This window comes from Sparus aurata, chromosome 21 (genome assembly GCF_900880675.1).
Source record: "Sparus aurata chromosome 21, fSpaAur1.1, whole genome shotgun sequence".
Lineage (NCBI taxonomy): Eukaryota > Metazoa > Chordata > Actinopteri > Spariformes > Sparidae > Sparus > Sparus aurata.
The window spans coordinates 27,378,331-27,397,417 of NC_044207.1; the positions used below are offsets into that span (position 1 = coordinate 27,378,331).

Here is a 19,087-nt window from a genome sequence, read left to right on the forward strand (position 1 = left end):
CACTGCTCTTGTGTGTGTGTGCGTGACATTATCGCTGCGTGACATTTTAAATAGGCCTCATTAAGCTAATGTCATTAATTAGCCAGATGTGCTTCTTCAGATACACCGCGAGTTGTTGTCAGGGAAGGTCACTGCTGAGGAAAACTTCACGATACGTCTGAATTATTGCTTCATTTATATACTTTAGTGCGCAAATGTTATCAGAGTGCGTGGTTGATATCTTCTGCAGCCACCTCCAACAGATGAGATTGTGTGTTTATGTGGAGGATATTGAAAGAGAGGTGGAAAGATAAATTAGGACACACCCCCCCCACACTGGTTTGGATGAGTCTGTGCCAGTAGACGAGCCTGTTTAATAAAACTTTGACGAGCATTAAATGGTAATGAGAACTCATTTCACAAAGAAATACCAATAAATAAACAACACCTCACCTGTATGTGCGGTACTTTTTCATCAATTCTTCTGAAACCTGTTTTTCAGGACTAAATCTATAAATAAATCTTCAAGCAACTGTTTTCCTGTCGCTCTCTCTCCTCCTCCACCTAGCCACTGTTCTTAAGATAAAAAGTGAAACACTTTTGCTCTTAATTCATTTTAATTATCTCTAATGACCTAAAGAGATTTTGCCTTCCCTCCTCTCTCGCTACTTCCATCCATCTCTTCTTTCCCCGTGTCCTTTCTTTTCCCTCCCTCCATCAATCATTCCCACTCCACTCTCTTTGCATTCTTCTCTCCCACTTCTCTCCTGCTCTCCTTCCCTTTTTCTCCCTCCCGCTCCCCCCCCCCTTTTTTTCCCTTCCATTCATTCAGGGCGGTGGTTCACATCCAGGTGGATGACGTGAACGAGTTCTGCCCGGTGTTTCGCGAGCCGCTGTACAAGGCATCAGTGACCGAAGGGAAGATCTACGACAGCATTTTGCAGGTAATTAGATATTGTAGTTTAATGTTAATAGTATTTAATTAGCTCTGTTGCATTCTGTTGTATACTCAGAATCAGGCTGACGGATAGTTTGCAGATTGAGTTTTTTTGAGTGCCACAAAAGCTCAATCAGTCAATTATGTGTGGTGTTGTAATGGTATCTCTGAGGTGTCGTTAACAGCACGCCAGGTGTTGACCAACTGGATGTTGTCATGTTTCAGGTGGAAGCTTGGGACCAAGACTGTTCACCACAGTACAGCCAGATCTGCAACTATGAAATTGTCACTGCAGGGACGCCATTTGCCATAGACCGAAATGGTAAGTGTGTTGTCTGGCTCGGGTGAATGAGAGACTGGAGTTATAACTGGTGATGTGATTAGGAGTGATCTATGTGTCAGAAGGAGAAGGAGAGCCCAGGAGAGCACAGAGAGACGGTCTCAAAGCCTGGAGGTTTTTTTTAATTAAAAATGTTGATTTAAATGACGTATTTGTTAGAGGTGTGGCCAATTTGCAGGTTTCAGGATGTCCATATGTCTTTCCCATTTCTGTGAACGCAATATCAGAGGAACGTCTGCAGGGAATTTCTGCAAATTTGGCATCCAGTTGGTCTCGCAGATGAGCTGATTAGATTTTGATGGACACAAAACACATTTTTTTGGCTGTAACCCAAGAATTCCCAGTTGAGAAAGTTGTCTTATGTAGGATCAAATGATGAAGAGATGACATGCTATATCCAAAAGGTCAGGGGTCAACTTCACTGTGACATCATAGTTTTCGTCCAAAAAAAACGTTTTCAACGTCATGACAGAAGCTGAGATCGTGACTGAGACAAATGCTGAATTGATGACACTAATCTCGGCTGCTCTTGGAGATGTGTGTCAAGCATCCATGGTTTTGAATTTGTAGCTTCATATCGGCAACATCCCTTATTAAAGTACAGTTTACTGTCATGATTACAGCCTCGTGTTTCATCAGAATCAGCTGTGTTGGCCAAGCATGTGAACACAGACAAGCAGTGCGTTTACATGACACTCGAGAAAGCCAAATTACTGTGTTAGTCCGACTATGATTGGATCTTTAAGATGCATGTATACACCTCAGTCTGACTAAAATTGGACCAGATCGGATTTCTCATAGTCGAATTAAAACACCTAGATTCTTCGATTGATAGTCGCATTACTCCTGCATGTCTACGTTCTATCAGATCAGATCGGATTTTGCGTTCTGCACAGGCGCGAGATTTCTTTGCCGGGGCCGTGAGCCGGAAGTAGAACAGGGTTCGTACGGGTGCTTGAAATCCTTGAAAGTGCTTGAATTTCAATGTTGTGTTTTCAAGGTCTGAAAAGTGCTTGGATTTTAGTTTAAGTGCTTGAAAGTGCTTGACATTATAACTCTGTGTCTTTTACAAAATTGGGATCAGACTGGATAATTAATTTCTAAAGTTTTTGCTATTATAGAATATAATTTTAGATGTTTACAGCATAATACAATGTACATAGTTGTGATAAAAAGTGAAGAAAAAATCACAAGTATATATATTCCTTTAGATACATATTTTACCCAAGCAGCAAGGTGCTGGAAAATCTTAAATATGATCCTTAAAAGTGCTTGAAAAGTGCTTGAATTTGACCTTGAAAAATGTGTACGAACCCTGTAGAAGGACTGCGATGGAAGTGTGTTTCCTCCGAAATCACCGCAAGAAAGAGCGCCATTGTGCATCTAGTTTGTGTAATTATCATGTACACCATATACGAAATGTACAAAGATGTAGCTTTGTCTTGCTCTTCGTATGCCATCTTTCTGGAATGCCGAGGCAGTTTGGTGTTGCTGGTGACGTAAATAGATCAGCCGGAGGTCTCTCTGTTACCACTAGTTGAAATGGGCACAGCGCCACCTATCGTACCGGGGTATGACATGCTTCGGCCAATAATCCGATTTTCTCATCGGCATGTATACTCGGACAATTGCAGTTGTCCGATTGAGTTGCACAGTCGAACTATGGCTGTAATCTGACTAAGCTGTGCATGTAAACGTACTGAAGGACTTGGACTGTTTTGTTTTTCCCTCAGTCACTCTACACATTAAGTACTGGCACCATAAGCTCAGAAGTTTAGTTGATTTTTAGCTTCAGCTTGTTGTCGCAGCATGTGATGAAGCTCTCCATCAGTCATGTGTACTCTGCTAAATGTAGACAGTACTGGAGTCGACAGCTTGTCACTGGAAATTACTCACTGACATCATACATGTCAATATTGTGATGACTTCCATTTTGCCAAAAATATACGGAGTACATTTCACTGAAGTCCTTCCAATTTTTCCTGGATATATTATGAGTCTAGAAAGACATCGATGTAAACTGCAACTTGACTTGTTGGCAGTAATTCTGTTTTTTTACTTTATAACCAAAACAATTTTACCTAACCTGAAAACTAAGACACCACAAAACCCAACAGCTTATTTCTGCTAAATGTTGAATTTTACTCACTCAAAAATGGACCTTGTGGTTCGACTGCTCTTTCTAAAATGAAGACTGAACTTTTTACCTCTGCTTTTAATCAAACATGAATGAGGCGTCTTTAATGTCTGCTAGTGGAAGGATCACGAACTTCATTATTTGTATTAAAACTAATACTTGAGATGCACTGAAATGTTTCAGATACATTACTCGCAGTGCTTTTGCCTCATTTGAATTCAAACAGCATGGTAAATGTCATAATTAAAGCTAAAAGCCATTCTTCGGGCAACATTTGCATATGTACTTTCTATGATCTTAACCAACTGAACCTCGTGTGAACATGAACCAGTCTTGACTAAAGATAGACATGAGAGAGCCAGCTCAGACCGACTGAACCTAGAGATGAATCGTGGAGCAGCGAGTGAACAGAAACCAACGTTGTGTGAAGAAATGATACGACCGCGGTTGATTTTTGAAGCAGCAGAGGCGCATTTGCTTGTTTGTTTTGGGTGGAAGATGACAGATTTTGTAAAAATCCACAAACTGGTTTGTAAAACTTAAACTTTAACACAGGAGCACTGCGACAGTCATCTTTTTATAGATGTACACCAAGCGGATTACTTTGAATACTCGTGGAGAAAAATGAGAAGTTAAAAAGCAAGTAGACAACTGTCGCTGATTCCTCTTTTTATTGCAGTACTGTTGTGATCCGTGAAGATCTTTTTTTCATCAGTGTGTAGCTCAAAAGTTACTCGACAAAGATCCGCCTAACTCTGACAGCCTCTTTTCATTTTTTTTTTTTCTATTTTCTTTTGTTCTTTCTTGGGTTTACACCAGTCCTAGTTCTTCTGGTGGAGAGTGTTTTTTTATTTCTGATTGAGAGCTATTCTGAGCGCATCTGCCTATATAAAATTCCAGCTTTGGGATTTGGGCCGCCTTCTCCCTGAGCTTCTGCATCCACACTGTGCTGATCTAAGTGCAGCGTAATCCAAACTGAAGGGAGGCTGGAGGGCTTTGTGTGTGCATATGTGTGTTGAATTCTACCAGTGGATGAGTCTTTACTGTATGTATCCCCTCCTCTCTCTCTCTCTCAGGGTTGTATTTATTATTTTGTCTCATTGCTTTTTGAGTTAACCCTCCTGGTCTTTTGCTCTCTGTATTTTACAGTAGTCGGGCTCATTTGATTTGATCTCCTCGCAGGCACAGTAATATTGGTTGGGGAGAAAGTCGAAGACACAGCACATTGTTTAGACCTGCTTTATTGAACGGGGTAATTTTGTGCACTGAGGGAAGATAAAACACAGAATTAAATGGGCTGTGCTGCAGTATGTGTCTCTGGATCCAGATATCAAATAAGTTGAGCATCTTCACACAGACAGTGAATTAAATACAAATACAGTCAAAAACGCTTCCTTTGTTTTAACTGAGAGAAATCCTGTACGGCACCGAATCTTCTCGGCAGTGCAAATAATAACATTTAACTTCAATAAAAGCAACAACAGGGTTCAGATTTTAGATGTTGTTATTCAGACAGTTGCTACAGATGCAGAGTTTGAGACGTCTGATCACTATGGTTGAATTTAGAGCTGCAACGGTTAAGTTAGCCGTCAGCTATTCACTTAATTACCAACTATTAATTGTTTTGAGTCATTTTTTTAAGAAAAAAGTCAAAATTCTCTGATTCAAGCTTCTTAAATGTGTTTCTGGTGCCTTTAATTCTCTGTGTCAGCCTGCCGCAATTGTCTGTGTTACTGGTTTTACACTGTATTTAACTTTCTGTCAGGCGCTTCACATATGAACTGAAGGTGTCTGCTCTGAGCAGTGTAGTGTAAATGATCGACAATGAATATTAATCGTTAGTTGCAGCCCTAATGTGAGTGGCTATAGTGTTAACTTGTTAAAAGACCCACATCCACCTTCTGCAACATTTCTGCAACTTAATTTAATGAAGAGAGATTGATTGACGTCATATCGACATTTTTATTAATAGCTTCCTGGTTTGCAGTGTGCTGTAGGGGAATGTGGTTTGTATAGATTTGCTCAACTACACTGAACTTCACGAGTGAAACGTCTTGTTAAATTGAAATATCAGCTCAGCTGTTGTTGTGATAATAGTTGATTCCTAGAAGCTGAACTGTGAGTGTTCACACCAGCTGCGGATCAAACAGTCACTGTAGGAGACTTCAAGTAGGAACTGTCTGACTCTGACCCGCTCACCTCTCTTCCTCTGACATTTCAAGCTCGGCTCTCGTCTTCTCTGCACTGCTGTGCTCTGAGCTGATTTCTCCTGTGCTCACTGCACCTCCTCTCCTCTCTGATCCGCCCTCTTTTTTTTTTCTTTTTTTTCCTCTTTTCGTTTCCTCTCCCCTCTCCTCTTCCCTGCGACAGCAATCAGAGTGACAGCCTTTTATACAGCCCAGCCTCCGGATGCAAACAACAAAAATAGCTTCAGTTGTCCTCACAGGTCCAGAGAAAGACTGTGACGGCAATGACTGATGCGGAATGACAAAATAAGAATATGACATTGTTTTGAAGTCTGTTGTTTATCTTGCGGAACATCGGTATATAGATAATGTGTTTATTCATCAACTGGAAAAAGATTTGAGTCCTGTTTTCTTTCTGCTGTAATGTTTTACAAGATGTACAACAACCTCACTGCTGCATTGTTAATGTTCAGCTCAGTCGGAACATACTGTAAGATTGTTGCAATACTCTTCCTGGGTTTGTAATCCCTACTTAATGTTGCTCTTTTATGGAGCTCTATTTTAATACATTTACTATAATCATACTGCAATTTTCCTGTAAACTGTAAACACTTGAAACCCACACATCTCTGGCCAGACATCATGAATCACAGTCTGAAAAGATCATTTATAAAAATCCATCTTCCATTAGCTTTAATCACCATAAAATATACAGTAGACCATGGATGCATTATAAAAAACATCAATTGATATTGATTGATATGTGTATGAACTATAGCCTACTGCAGGCTGGAATCTATTTGCAGTGACAGTCATGCAGCTCCGCGTCTGTATTCTCACCATCTTGCTTTATTATAAACTGTGAGGCTGTTTATATCCGGCATCAACATGCATCGTTGGGGATCCGATCACAAGGGGACAGCTCGTCAGTTAACACTCGGTGTCTCGACATGCATCTCAAGTTACCCCTTGCGATCGTGAATGTTTTTTACACAAAGAAAGAAATGAATGTATAACATATGCCGAATTTACAAGAAGGCCCACATTATTTAAAAGTTGTAAGAGGCGGCGTTTGGTAAAGTTTATAAAGCTCCCCCAAACTCAACAGCTCATAAAGTTGAGCAATTTTAAAAGGGAGTCTGGGGAATTTCTCTCCCTCTTCATTTCCTTGCTGTTTACTGGCTTCTTTGACCGATAGAATGTTAATCTTCAAGCTTGCCATCTGCTGTTGTGCAAAGCAACCTCAACATTTTGGAGTCATTAATAGCTGTTTGATATAAATTAACCTGGACATTCAAATTCATACACAAAACATGAATTTCACACATCTACAGTGACATAATTTTATAGACTGACCCCTCAAAACCCCCAACTGTGACTGACTTTTTTTAATAAGTACAGCAAAGTAAGCAAATACATGCTGATGAGAGTAAACACAAAATACTTAAGAAGAAGATGAAGACTTATCATCTAATGTGCAAAATTCTGAAAGTGGGACAAACTTCAGATCTTAGCCTGTGACCTTGTCAAGGGCACTGACTGGAGACTCAACCTAATACTTTATTCGTCCTTTAAGAGGCCGTTTGACTCTTAATGAATTCATTCATATGCAGACAAAAAGGTCTAAAGGGTGTTGAACCACACAACAGTTGGTGGAAGAGGCCAATCCTACGCTTGTTAACAACATTCAACGCCACGAGGGCACATTATTACTATTTCACTTTTTGTCTGGAGGTTCACACAATGCAGGAAATGACTGTGAGAATCGGCACTGTTAAACATTTATCATCGTTATTATACCACAGTGAGCTGCACTCTTGGACTGTAGTAACCTCAGTATATAACAAGGACATGTTTATGAAAATCCACAAGCATGTAGCATCTCCTCTATCTCGGGCTGCTTACACTGTTACCCTGGTGACAGATGTAGATAATCCATCATTGCAACGTTTCATTGACTGCTTACAAAGAGGCTTAGATATTCAAAAGCAATACAAGGTTATTGGACCGTGTGTTTCCAGTAAAAGGCTTTTACTAAACTCAAAGACACATTTTTGTTTTCAAGGAGCCATTAATGTTTTTTTGCAAAGTCAGTTTCAATTATTGCTTATCGGGAAGTGTTTCTTGCTTTTTTGTTGTCAAATCAGCGCAACAGTTTATGTCTCTATAAATGAATAACGCTAATTATATTTCTGCTTTTGTTCCCTTTTAGGAAACATCAGAAACACAGAGCGGCTGAGCTATGACAAGCAGCAGAGCTACATGATTATGGTGACAGCCTTTGACTGTGGTCAGAAGAGAGCGAAGGAGGATGTGGCTGTGCATATTGATGTCAAGCCTGTCTGCAAACCTGGATGGCAAGGTCAGAGATAAAGAGAAATACTTTCAAAACGCCTTAATGTACCGTGCAATAATTGACAGAAATTGACTCATCACTATGCAGGCATAAAGTGCACTGACATGTTGTTAAAACAAACTTGAATATAAAGTGATACCATCAAAACTAAAGCAGGCGTTTCAGAGCCGTTTTTAAGCACATCCTTTCCCTCATGGGAACTGGATCTCATTTTAGAATGGAATGTCTCTCGAGGAAATCAGAAGACCTGACAAAAACCTCCAGAGGGAAAGTTGACTGGAGTGTGTTTTTTTCCCCCCCATCCTTTAACATGCTAGCAGCTTGGCATTCGAGCCGGCCCGTCTCCCCGTTGCTTCACCTGTCAGCACTGACAGCATCTCAAGAGTCAAGCTCACACAGGAATGAAAGGGGAAGACAGAGCAAAGATAAGAGGAGGGGGAGAGGAGGAAGAAAGCGATAAAGAAAGAGGCAGAGTGAACAGGAAACTCAAGGGAGGAAAGGGAGAAACAAAGTAACAGTGGAGGAAGTGATGCTTACTCTTACAGGCTGAAAAGTATCAGTGACCTACTGTAACCAGGATATGTGTTACTGTGTGTAGTGTAGTTAGTGAAACATCAAAATAATGCAAAGCTCGGGTTTCATCATCTGAAGGCATGTGTCTTAAACATTGAGTAACACAGTTTTTATTTCCCATCATATCCTCATGAAGCTCCAAGATAAACTAAGCCGAGGATGACAGAAACAACTCTCGTTTAATCGTGAAGCAAATTGTTCTCTGCAAAATTCAACATGCACTTAAAAAAACATATGGAAGGCATTTCATTTTCAAAAGTAAGTTTGGGGAATTTTGTTGTGAGCTGTGAAATTAGACTATCCCAAATGTTTCCAACAATGTTTAAACCCAGAAAAATATGTAATTTTATTCCAGGTAACTGTGTTCCATTTGGTCACAGCTCATGATCCCTTTCTTCTTCACTCTTGTGTTTTGTTTTGGTTGAGACACTTCTAAGTGCAGGAACCACATACTCTGCATTTGAGTTGCAGGGGCCTCCCTTGTAGAGGGTTTATAAAACATCTACAGAGTTAGGATATGTGATGCACTCTTTCTAGGTTTCCAAAAATTCCAGAAAACTTGTAATGCAAAAAAAAAATTGTTTCCATGAAAGCAGCCTTGAGTCCTGCGTTCTATGAGGCACAAGTGTTCATTTTAGCTGTATGGATGTTTTTCAGCCACAGTTAAGCTAACTCAAATGTGGAATACCTCGCTCCATGCCTGGAGCCGTCATATCATTTTGTGCCAAGATAAGAGAAGATAATTTGAGTTGAAATCCATTTTGTACAAAATTACTTGAATGCCAGTTATTTTCGATTTAAGGACATTCACTGAGGGAAATGTCAGTGTATATATCACGGACGGGTGGAGGTGCAGAGTGAGAGAGACTCAGACTGTTGAGAAAGTCTGAAATGCCATTAAATCTTCATTTAAATGTCATCTTCACGTGCAGTATCGCTCTGAGGGGCAGTTGATTTCAGCACAGTAGGTCTTAAGAAAAAAAGGATTAGACAATTTAGGGAACGTGTGTTATTTTTTATCAGAAATATAACGATTTGCAGACTGTAAAATCAACAAAATGCTTGCGACATCTTCCTCTTGCTATTAAGGAAAAGAATATACGATTATTTTTGAGCTTCAGATGGGCACACAGCGTTAATGAAACACTTGCTATTATACCCCGCTAACAGCCTCATCAATGTTGCATGATTCTTTGCGTTTTGGCTCATAAAAGAGGTCGTTCTGCATAATCCTGTTGTAAAACCATTAACCCATAGTAGTTCAAAAACCCATGAATAAAACATAGCAGGGATGCATTCGAAGATCAAGTCGTTGGTTTATGTAACCTTATTCATCATCTGTGTGCAAAGGTCAGCAGAGCTGCTGCAGCTGTTTTTTTTTGAAGAGGGTGCCTCGGCATTCATAGAAGCTAAATACATTTCGCTGCACCTCACCTCACACTCCTCTTCACTCCTACCTGTTCAGTTTTTCTCGTTGTAAATGTTTGTCTCAGGAGACTTGATAAAATGTGGTGTCAGCTTCACAAGAACTGCCAGGTGTCCACCTACACCCACACTCACAGGCGCGTTCACACACTCTTTCTCCTGTACACAATGGAGCTCGTGAAATTGTTTTCACCCCCGTGATTTAGGGATTCTCGTTCATCGAGGATAAATATAACACCCGGGTAATGAAAATATACCACCTGGCAACAGGACTGACAGTTACGAGGAGGTCGGCACCCCTTTCTATCAGGCCTGTCATGTTAGCGGGCCCTTTCAGTCTCCCTATGACGTGACACGGGGAAAGATTTTACTGAGGAAATTCTAAATGCCAAAGTTGCCAACCTGTGTGGTCGCCCACGTGCTCATTATGAAACCACCTACAAGAGGACATCAAATTTTATGTCCTACATTTCTGGGGAGCGCTCTGATGATGCTTAAAATATAGAAAAGTAAAGAGAACAAGATCAGAGGACTTATGTGTGTCCTACGGGGAACACGGTTTAAAGAGATAAATACGCTGAAATAGATTTTGATTAAATAAGTTCAAGCACTCAAGTGCGCATATACATACTAATATGATTAAAGTGGCTGCGTGGAACTTCTGTGTAGCTCACATTTCTCCACGTTGGCTACTGTTGCTATCTATTAGCGGCGTAGAGATGCACTGAGACAAGGCGCTCTAGAACGTGCATCAAGTCACATCCTTTGGACTAAAAAACCTAAAGTCCTACACAAACAAATCCAAAGTCCTGCAGCTTTACAAATTGACTAACAAATTGTCCACATTGCTGTGTAGGCAACCAAGAGAGACGGGCAAAGTCTAATTTTTCAAGTCACATAAGAATCTGCTCACACGTGGCCATCAAAAATGTGAATAAAACATTCTGAACACGGCCATTCTCTCCATCAATAAAAGCCAGCTGCTGCTGTTTGTTAGAATTTGTGAAATACAGAGTGGTGTAAAAAGAGACGGGTCGAACAGAACTATCTCACGGTGGGTAGAAATTGCCAATTTTGTTGTCAAACTGCTGTAAAAGTACAGCATGCTAATTATGCTTGGATTTCCTGGATTTTCCTTATGTAGTGTAAAAAATGAACTTCTCCCTCTATACAAACTAATAAACATATGTTGACCATTACAGGTTGGAACAAGCGGGTGGACTACGAGCCAGGGACTGGAAGCAGGCAGCTGTTTCCCAAGATGCACTTGGAAACGTGTGGAGGTCCACTGTCCGGCGTGAAGGCGATGGTGGAGCTGCAGACCAATCACATCGGGAAGGGCTGCGACCGGGAAACGTACTCTGAGAAGTCTCTGCAAAAACTCTGTGGTATGTCGAACGAGAGAAAAAAACTGTTCAAGTACGAAAGAACATAAAAGGTGAACGGTGGAAAAGAAACTGTTTGAAGTGCCTTATTAAAATAGTAAGGCGCTATTTAAGAGTCGAGGACTGTGAGAGTGCAAAGGGATAATAATGAGAGGCGAAACATTTATTTAATATCGCACCTCCTGCAGTCTAATAATATGCCAGTTGTCATGCCATTTTTAATCCTGTGGACTACTTTAAAATAACACTTTTCGAAAAAAGTTAAATGATTTTCATGGCTTTATTCTGTAAAATATACAGTACGTACAAAAAACACAAAGAATATTCCTGTTGATTAATTAGAAAACTTTGTTTTTGACTAAAAATATGAAAAGCTTGAATTGATTTAGTGTTTTTCACAATGATTATTTCCACCAGGTTTTGCTTTCTTACACCTCGTCCTCATCAAGTCACATTTACAATCACAATCAGTTTATGGTTATAAGTTGTTAATTATATTGTCTCTTCAAGAAGTGTATTGGAATGTGTGACGTGAGCACTAATCTCAGATGTCAGAGTTAAATTTGTGACATGCTCACACAATATTAGGTTGTGAACGGATGTAGGCTAACTTCTGTTAAAAAAATCATGTAGAAATAAAGAAAGTTCTTGAGAAGCAGTTTTCTCTCGAGGTCGATTCTCTGTGCAGCCGTCTTGACAGCCCGTCTCGTCTGATTGGCACATCCAGGTGCAGCATCGGGCAGCACCGACCTCCTTCCTGCCCCCAGCCCTTCCACGAACTGGACGGCGTCTCTGCTAACTGACAGTGGCCGAGACAGTGACCTCATCTACAGATTCGACGGCCGTCAGGCTGCTAATGTTCCCGACCATGTCGTGCCCCAGAACCTGACAGATCAGTTCACCATAGCAACGTGGATGAAACACGGGCCCAGTCCAGGCCTCAGAGCTGAGAAGGAAACCTTACTGTGTAACTCTGACAAGACCGGTGAGTGAAAATTAAACCAAGTAGGGCAAAAAGTTTGTCTTTGACCCTTGATTTCCTTACAATTTAGGAACACGTCTGCTCGTGCTCTAGGATACTGTAGACTACTTGATTCTTACAGCTCTTTGACCGAAAACTTTCATTTCCAAGTGTCCTCAGTGTTGGAGACATACTAGCAACATGACATGATCAAAAACATCCTTTCAAAATAGCAAGATAATTAAGCCAGAACTGAAGCCCACAATGGCACAAATGCCCTTTGAAAAAACTTTAAACTTATTTTCCCCACTGCACGTCTGTACTGAGCTGCCTGAACTGTGTAATTAAGCAAGCCATCTGCACATTGCACGCTCTCACAATGGTCCCACAGATGGCTTATTAGCTTAGAAAATGTGTAGTCTGATCTTGTAATGCAAAACCGCAGAGTAGTTTGTGTCGACCATCGGAATCTTATAAACCCTTCTTTCATTGCAACTGTTTGCTTAAGGATGTGAATGGTTGCAGAAGTCTTAGTGTGATGGTCGGATGTGTTTGTGTACCATCAGTCCTTTGGCTGAAATAAGAACAAAAACAAAAATATAAGCATGATAATTAAAGCAATATTATCTCAGTAGCAAAACATGTGTAATTACCCCAATATATCCGATCACATGGTCAAAACGAGTGCTTACATTTATCCCACTAATTCATATGTTCGCTGTAATTCGCTGGTAATGGTAAAATGTGTCACGACACAGCATTTTAAATTAGATTATGTGGCGCTACAGAGATGCCCTGGACTACAAATCTGATTCTGGAGATGTAAGGGAACATTGTTCTGTACAAACCAGAGCAAAAATCACATCATTATTGTTCTACATTTATTTTGTAAGAATAAAACAAAAATAATCTACTAAAATTGAGACTCAAATGTGACTTAAGAACATTTTTTATTTTAACAAAATTTTTATTTGTCATTGTTGATGAACCCTGTTCTGATATTAGAATTTTTGACACAATACAATAATATGGATGGATAGTAAATGATAATTCTGTTAGTAAAGTAGGGGTTGGGGTTGAGACGTTATTACGATAAATCAAAAATATTGCCTGCATGATATGAGGAAAATCTGTGATGTGCGATAACACTGTTTAATATTGCGATGACGATATAACTTGCATAAATAAACAAATACTGAAGTTTGCATATTATTAGCTATACAGTTAATGATGGCTAACGTTAGTTTTGAATTGTTCGTGTAGGTCTTTATGGTTGTATTGCAGGTGGTGATGGAGGTTGGTTGTGTTTCCTGCTCGGCATGTTTTACACAGTACCAGTTTTTGTAACACATCGTCTCTCCTGAATCCAAAATAAGTCCATATAGCAGAAGTGCTGTTTCTTTTCACCACAAGGTCTTCTTCGACCACATTTTCATCACTTTTCTCTCCTCCCTCAGCCATCATAACCTGGCAATCACCACCAAACTGATGCCGATTAATTTTGTCAGTGTAGCTAATGACTAGCTGGGGCTTCATCTGATTGGCCCTTGTATCCAGGGCTCCGTCTGATAGGCTAAATGTCGGCATGCTCACGGTGCATGCATGGATCATGTAAACAAAATGATTTCCTTATTCATCGTGTGTCAGGCAGTCTTTTGCGATGTGTTTATTGCACATGTTCATATCACGATGACGATGAAAATTCGATTTATCGTGCAGCCCTACTGCTTCGTCGTGTTTTGATGCACTTATACAAGATTGGAATGACTCATCCTCTGTATCTGTTGTCACCAATGATCATAAAAACAACACAAACAAAGCCTTTTGATGGACGAGCACTCCTTCATCTATGTGATGTTTGGGTTCATTTAGAGGTGAATCTATTGCACACATCACACCTCAGACCCCCTCAAGCTTATCTAGTGCATTGTAAAAGCAGAGCAAGTGGGACTTGCCTTTCGTTGCCATCTCCAACCGTCAGCAGTCGATAATGAAAAACTGGACACACCAGCAGCGTGCACTCTGTGACCACGCTCACTGGTCCCTTTCTGTCATGCTGACAGCTGTGTTTTGATGTGGAGAACCCATTTGCAGTGACTGAAAAGGCTTTCTCACAGCTGTACTGTTTGACATTTTGTGGATGATCTCGGAGATCAAACTGCCGCCATATGAAAACTTAAAAGGGAGCTTTGCCAATTTTCAGCCAGGTTTGTATCACTACAATTTAAGTAAAGCTTTCTTCATTTTGCCGACACCCAGAGCCTCTTTGACGGGCAAAAATAAGCCAATGACGTAAAACGTGTCATCTGTTGTACCAACTGCGGTACAGATTGTGCCACAGATTGTACTCGGACTGGAGTTTTTCGTGACGACCTTCACCCGTTTCAAATGTATTTCAGTCGACTGTTTATCTCTGATGGAATACGGTTGGTTACTAGCCGCCTTACTGTGTCCTTTTTCAAAGCCGACTCAAGCAGTGCCCAACTCGTAGTACGTCACCAATCAGCTTGAGTGTTTATAGGTGCATTCTGGCAAGTTTTATGAGAGGAGTTAGTATCTCTGCAGCTGTTAAGTACTTCTTTAAGGAGCATGTGCACCAGTCGTTGTCCTCGAAGAACTAGAGGCCATGATCTTGTTGGCAGAATTATGTTTGATTGTGCGCATGTATATTCTGTCTTTGTGTGATAATGCATGCTTCTTGTTGCAGAAATGAACCGCCACCATTACTCTCTGTACGTCCACAACTGCCGCCTGGTGTTTCTGCTCCGAAGAGATTTCACTCAGGTCGACACTTTCAGACCCGCTGAGTTCCACTGGAAACTGGAGCAGGTGAGAAGTGTGTGTGTGTGTGTGTGTGTGTGTGTGTGTGTGTGTGTGTGTGTGTGTGTGTGTGTGTGTGAGAGCTTGTCTGTGTCCTATTTGAGTGCGGGCATAGATTGAGGGTGATTTTCTACAGCAGGTGAGGGGCTATCATTATTTGCGTAGTGAAGGGAGAAGCTCTCTATTCTAATTACCACAGGCCCTCCATCACTTTCTTCTGCTTGCTGCAGGAGATAAGAGGGAATAAGACACAGTTATCCAACACACACACACACACACACATAGAACCTCACACACACAAGCACAAGCATAGATCCAATTTGGAAAGTCTGTTTGGTTATGGATAATAGCTCACCTAGCAGCAGATCTCTATTAACTGTCATGGTTCTGGAGACTTGTTGAACTAATTTGCAGTCAAACTCCAGTCCTACAGAAAGCCTTTGAAATGAAAATGTTGCACCATATGAATTGTTTCAGCTGGAAAGATGATAACAATTATATAAAATGTCTTTCTCGCTGAATGTTGCACGGTGCTTTTTTTCTACCGGAATTACCCTTCAGATGTACACAATGGTGCAATAATTCACCTGTAAATTACATTATGCACAGTAGCCAGGTATTTTGTTTAGATAGAAAGACAGAATTATGAGGTTGTAGGCAACTGACATCTTTTTCTTGCGCAAACATTACAATTCAAGACCGGTAACCCGAGTTGGAGGGATTAAAGGTCTTGCTCAAGGACACCTCAGTAAGGCGGACGCTTGAGTGAGAATCATCCGTCTGAGTGTCGAGTCAGTCCAGCTCAGCAGGCAGCCAGCCAGCCAGCAGAGGAAATCCTACTGTAAAGATAAAATAAAGTCCCCGGAGTCAGCGCGATTTTCATGATAAGCCGATGAACTCTCTTACACGGGAATCTCCCCTTTCCACAGACTCTCCCCAGCTCACTAATAATGGATAGTAGATGTAAATCTAATCTAATTGTTCACCCTGGGGATACAGCATATATCCACCTCATACTGAAAATGCTTCATAATTACTGCACGCTCTCAGGAGTTTTTGCTCACTAGGCAGATTATTGGATATTTGTGTTTGAATCTTTTCATGTGAGTGCACTCTTGGGCATGTGACCATGCATCAGCATGCACGCCTACTCTCTCCGTAATCCTGTTTACAGGTTTGCTTGGAAAATTACATACAAGGACTTTTTCTTCTTGTGTTACGCAGTTTATCCTCGCGTGTCTTTTTAGCACCATCTCTGCTGGTGTTTGTGTGACTCTTTCAACCAGCTGGTCATTTGTTCTGGGTCAAAGGTAGATTGAAAAGTTTTTTCAGTCCAGGGTTTGTTTTCTCTCGAGGCCCACGGAGGCCAATGTGACAAAAAGAAGGGGCAGCCAAGAGGTCGACTGTGTTTTCTTCGCAAACAACCTCAAGACTCACTTCTGTTTCAGTCTCACTTCTGCTCATTCTCTTTCAGCCTCTTTCCCTTTTTTTCTCTCTCTGGCTCTCTTTATAATTCTCTCCCACACACATGAACAGAACACGATGGTGGGGATCACGTTTGCTTCTCAGATGGAGCTTGAGAAGGAGCATTGACGATACCTGCTGTGCAGTCAAAGAGAATAGGTGATGAGTTACTCACCAGTACAAATCACTTGTGCAGAGTTTCTACATTAAATAGAAATGGGAACTGATCTGAAATACAGCAGGTTAATGTGAGAAACCACATGATGGGAGCATGAATGGACAAAGTAAAGGGAAAATATATACAATACTCTAATAAACAACTTTATAACTTATCTGTGATGTATGGTACAATTTGGTGCACCTGCATTGGCTTAACCTGCTGTATATAGGTACAGTATATCTGCTTATGGTAATGATTTCCTGAAACTTTTAAAAGACAGTTGTTTTGGCAAATGTCGATCATGCACTTACATGGCAGTAGAACGATCAGCAGTGAAACTGGCTTTGTGTGAATTCCTGTAATTAGAAAACATGGCTTGCAGCTTGATTAAATTATTGACTTTAGCTTCTGCCAAATAAAAAAAACTGCTGTACGTCTGTGTCATTGTTTAATGTGCCCTAAAGCAGCACACAGTATATTACATCAGAGAGAAGTGAGCACAGTGTTTTAGCAAACAGCAGCAGCCTTCTACAAATACAAGGGCCTGCTTTGGGTTATGGGTCTGTTTATTTGGATGCCAGAAGCTTTACTGGACTCCACAACTCAAGTGAAAATGCAGCCATTGTTGATCTTTGAGTCATGATTGTCTGAACCAACAATATAGTTTTTGTTTCTCATGTAGAATTTATAAAATACTTGTTCAGCTTTCGACACTTTTAATGAGTTAATCTTGTGCAATGTTGTGCACAGATTGTATTCTACACAATACAGGTCTGTAGTGTATCGAAGATATTCTGAACATCACCTTTCCTAAACAGTCCTACCTTGTTACTACTTTTCGATGACAACTCCAGACTCAGCGATAGCACCAGGTTGCCCCTTAGGAAGATTATTTTCTGCAGGTTTAACTGCCACTAACAAGACGATAATGCACTCATGCTTGTGTTGTTATACTCCCCTGTGCCTCCCTCAATGAAAGAATCAGTGAATCATTTTAGGGATGTCGCTCTCGTAGAAAGCTGTAATTCATAAAGCACAGGCAAGGCTTAGGATGTCCTCAGTTGTTCCTACTATTTATTTTACAGATATAATTGACTACTTTGTTAGATTGTACAAAAAGCTACACTGTTTGTTTTTGTTTTTGTTTGTTTTTACATTTATCATTCTTCTGGTAAAATCTCTGGTTGTGTTATATTGTCATATGTTGTTTATATGTACATGGATCCTAGTTTATGGTACCTTTTAATCTTTTTCATGCAACAGATAATTCAATACAGAGCCGTAAAGGCACGTCTTGTTTCTCAGAATCTCTCTAACATCGTCAGCAATGTTGCCTGGTTCAGTTTCGTCCATGTTGCTTCACAATACACCTTTTCTCCCCTTTCCAGTTTTCTTCTCTGTGCGTTTGTTACATCATATTGAACGTTGTCTGAAACATTAGGGATAATATAAGTACAAAACAAAACTAAAAAAGTTTAACTTAATACATAAATGTTACGTATTATATCTTTAAGTTCTGATTACGTGTGTGTTTTGGTTCAAGTCTTTGCTCAGTTGTGCAATTATATAATTAGATTTCTTCTCAAAAATAAAGAGAATTACAGAAAATTACTAAACAGTTACGGATTTTGATAGAGAAAATTGTATTGATCCATACATCATAAGGTCATATAATTTGTTTTGGAAATATAGTCTAGTATAAACATGTGTGATTTGCGTCCTCCACAGTTTCAGAGTGCGACACCGCTGTTGTAAATACAAATCCCAGGTCTGCAACAGTTTGTAGGCGCTAACTACAAACAAATCTCATCACGTCATAACAATGTTATGTGTTGAGAAGAACTTGTGTGTTGAAGTAAACACGCATGTTTGTAACGCTGCCTTCTGAAGTTAAACAGTGCAGAAACATGTGATAGGGGGGCGGAGTGGCTGAGACACCATTCACATAATTACAAGACACCATTCCATCCCAGTTATCTTAAAACTGTTATTTTAAGTTGGAAAAAGTCGCTGAATTTTGTCTTAATTAGTTTTTTGGTCTTTTGTAGAAGACATCTTCACCTACGACCTTCTGAGCAAAGAAAACTTAAATAAGTAGCTTGAAAATGAAATGATATGAATGTGTAGTATTTAACCTCAGTGATCCTCATCATTTTGTCTTTATGTATAGGAGCTAGGGGTGAGAATCTCTTGGCTCCTCACAAGTTGATTAGATTCTGATTCTGAGGTTAACGATTCGATTCTAAACCGATTATCGATGCATCTTGATGCAACAGTTTATTGTGTACATTTCCATGCGTGATTTAAAAAAATAATGATAATGATTAAATCTGAGTTTGCTACTCAGAGTTTGCTAATCACGTC

The 19,087-nt window shown here is 40.2% G+C and overlaps 1 protein-coding gene across 1 annotated transcript in view; it reads left to right on the forward strand.

The window, feature by feature from the left end:
* clstn2a (calsyntenin 2a) overlaps window positions 1-19,087 on the forward strand; it is a 161,373-nt gene that overhangs the window by 108,966 nt on the left and 33,320 nt on the right. The window contains exons 4-9 of the mRNA XM_030403217.1: window positions 812-923; window positions 1,142-1,238; window positions 7,792-7,941; window positions 11,136-11,321; window positions 12,046-12,303; window positions 14,987-15,108. Coding sequence (XP_030259077.1) covers window positions 812-923; window positions 1,142-1,238; window positions 7,792-7,941; window positions 11,136-11,321; window positions 12,046-12,303; window positions 14,987-15,108 — 925 coding nt within the window. The remainder of the gene's footprint in view (window positions 1-811; window positions 924-1,141; window positions 1,239-7,791; window positions 7,942-11,135; window positions 11,322-12,045; window positions 12,304-14,986; window positions 15,109-19,087) is intronic.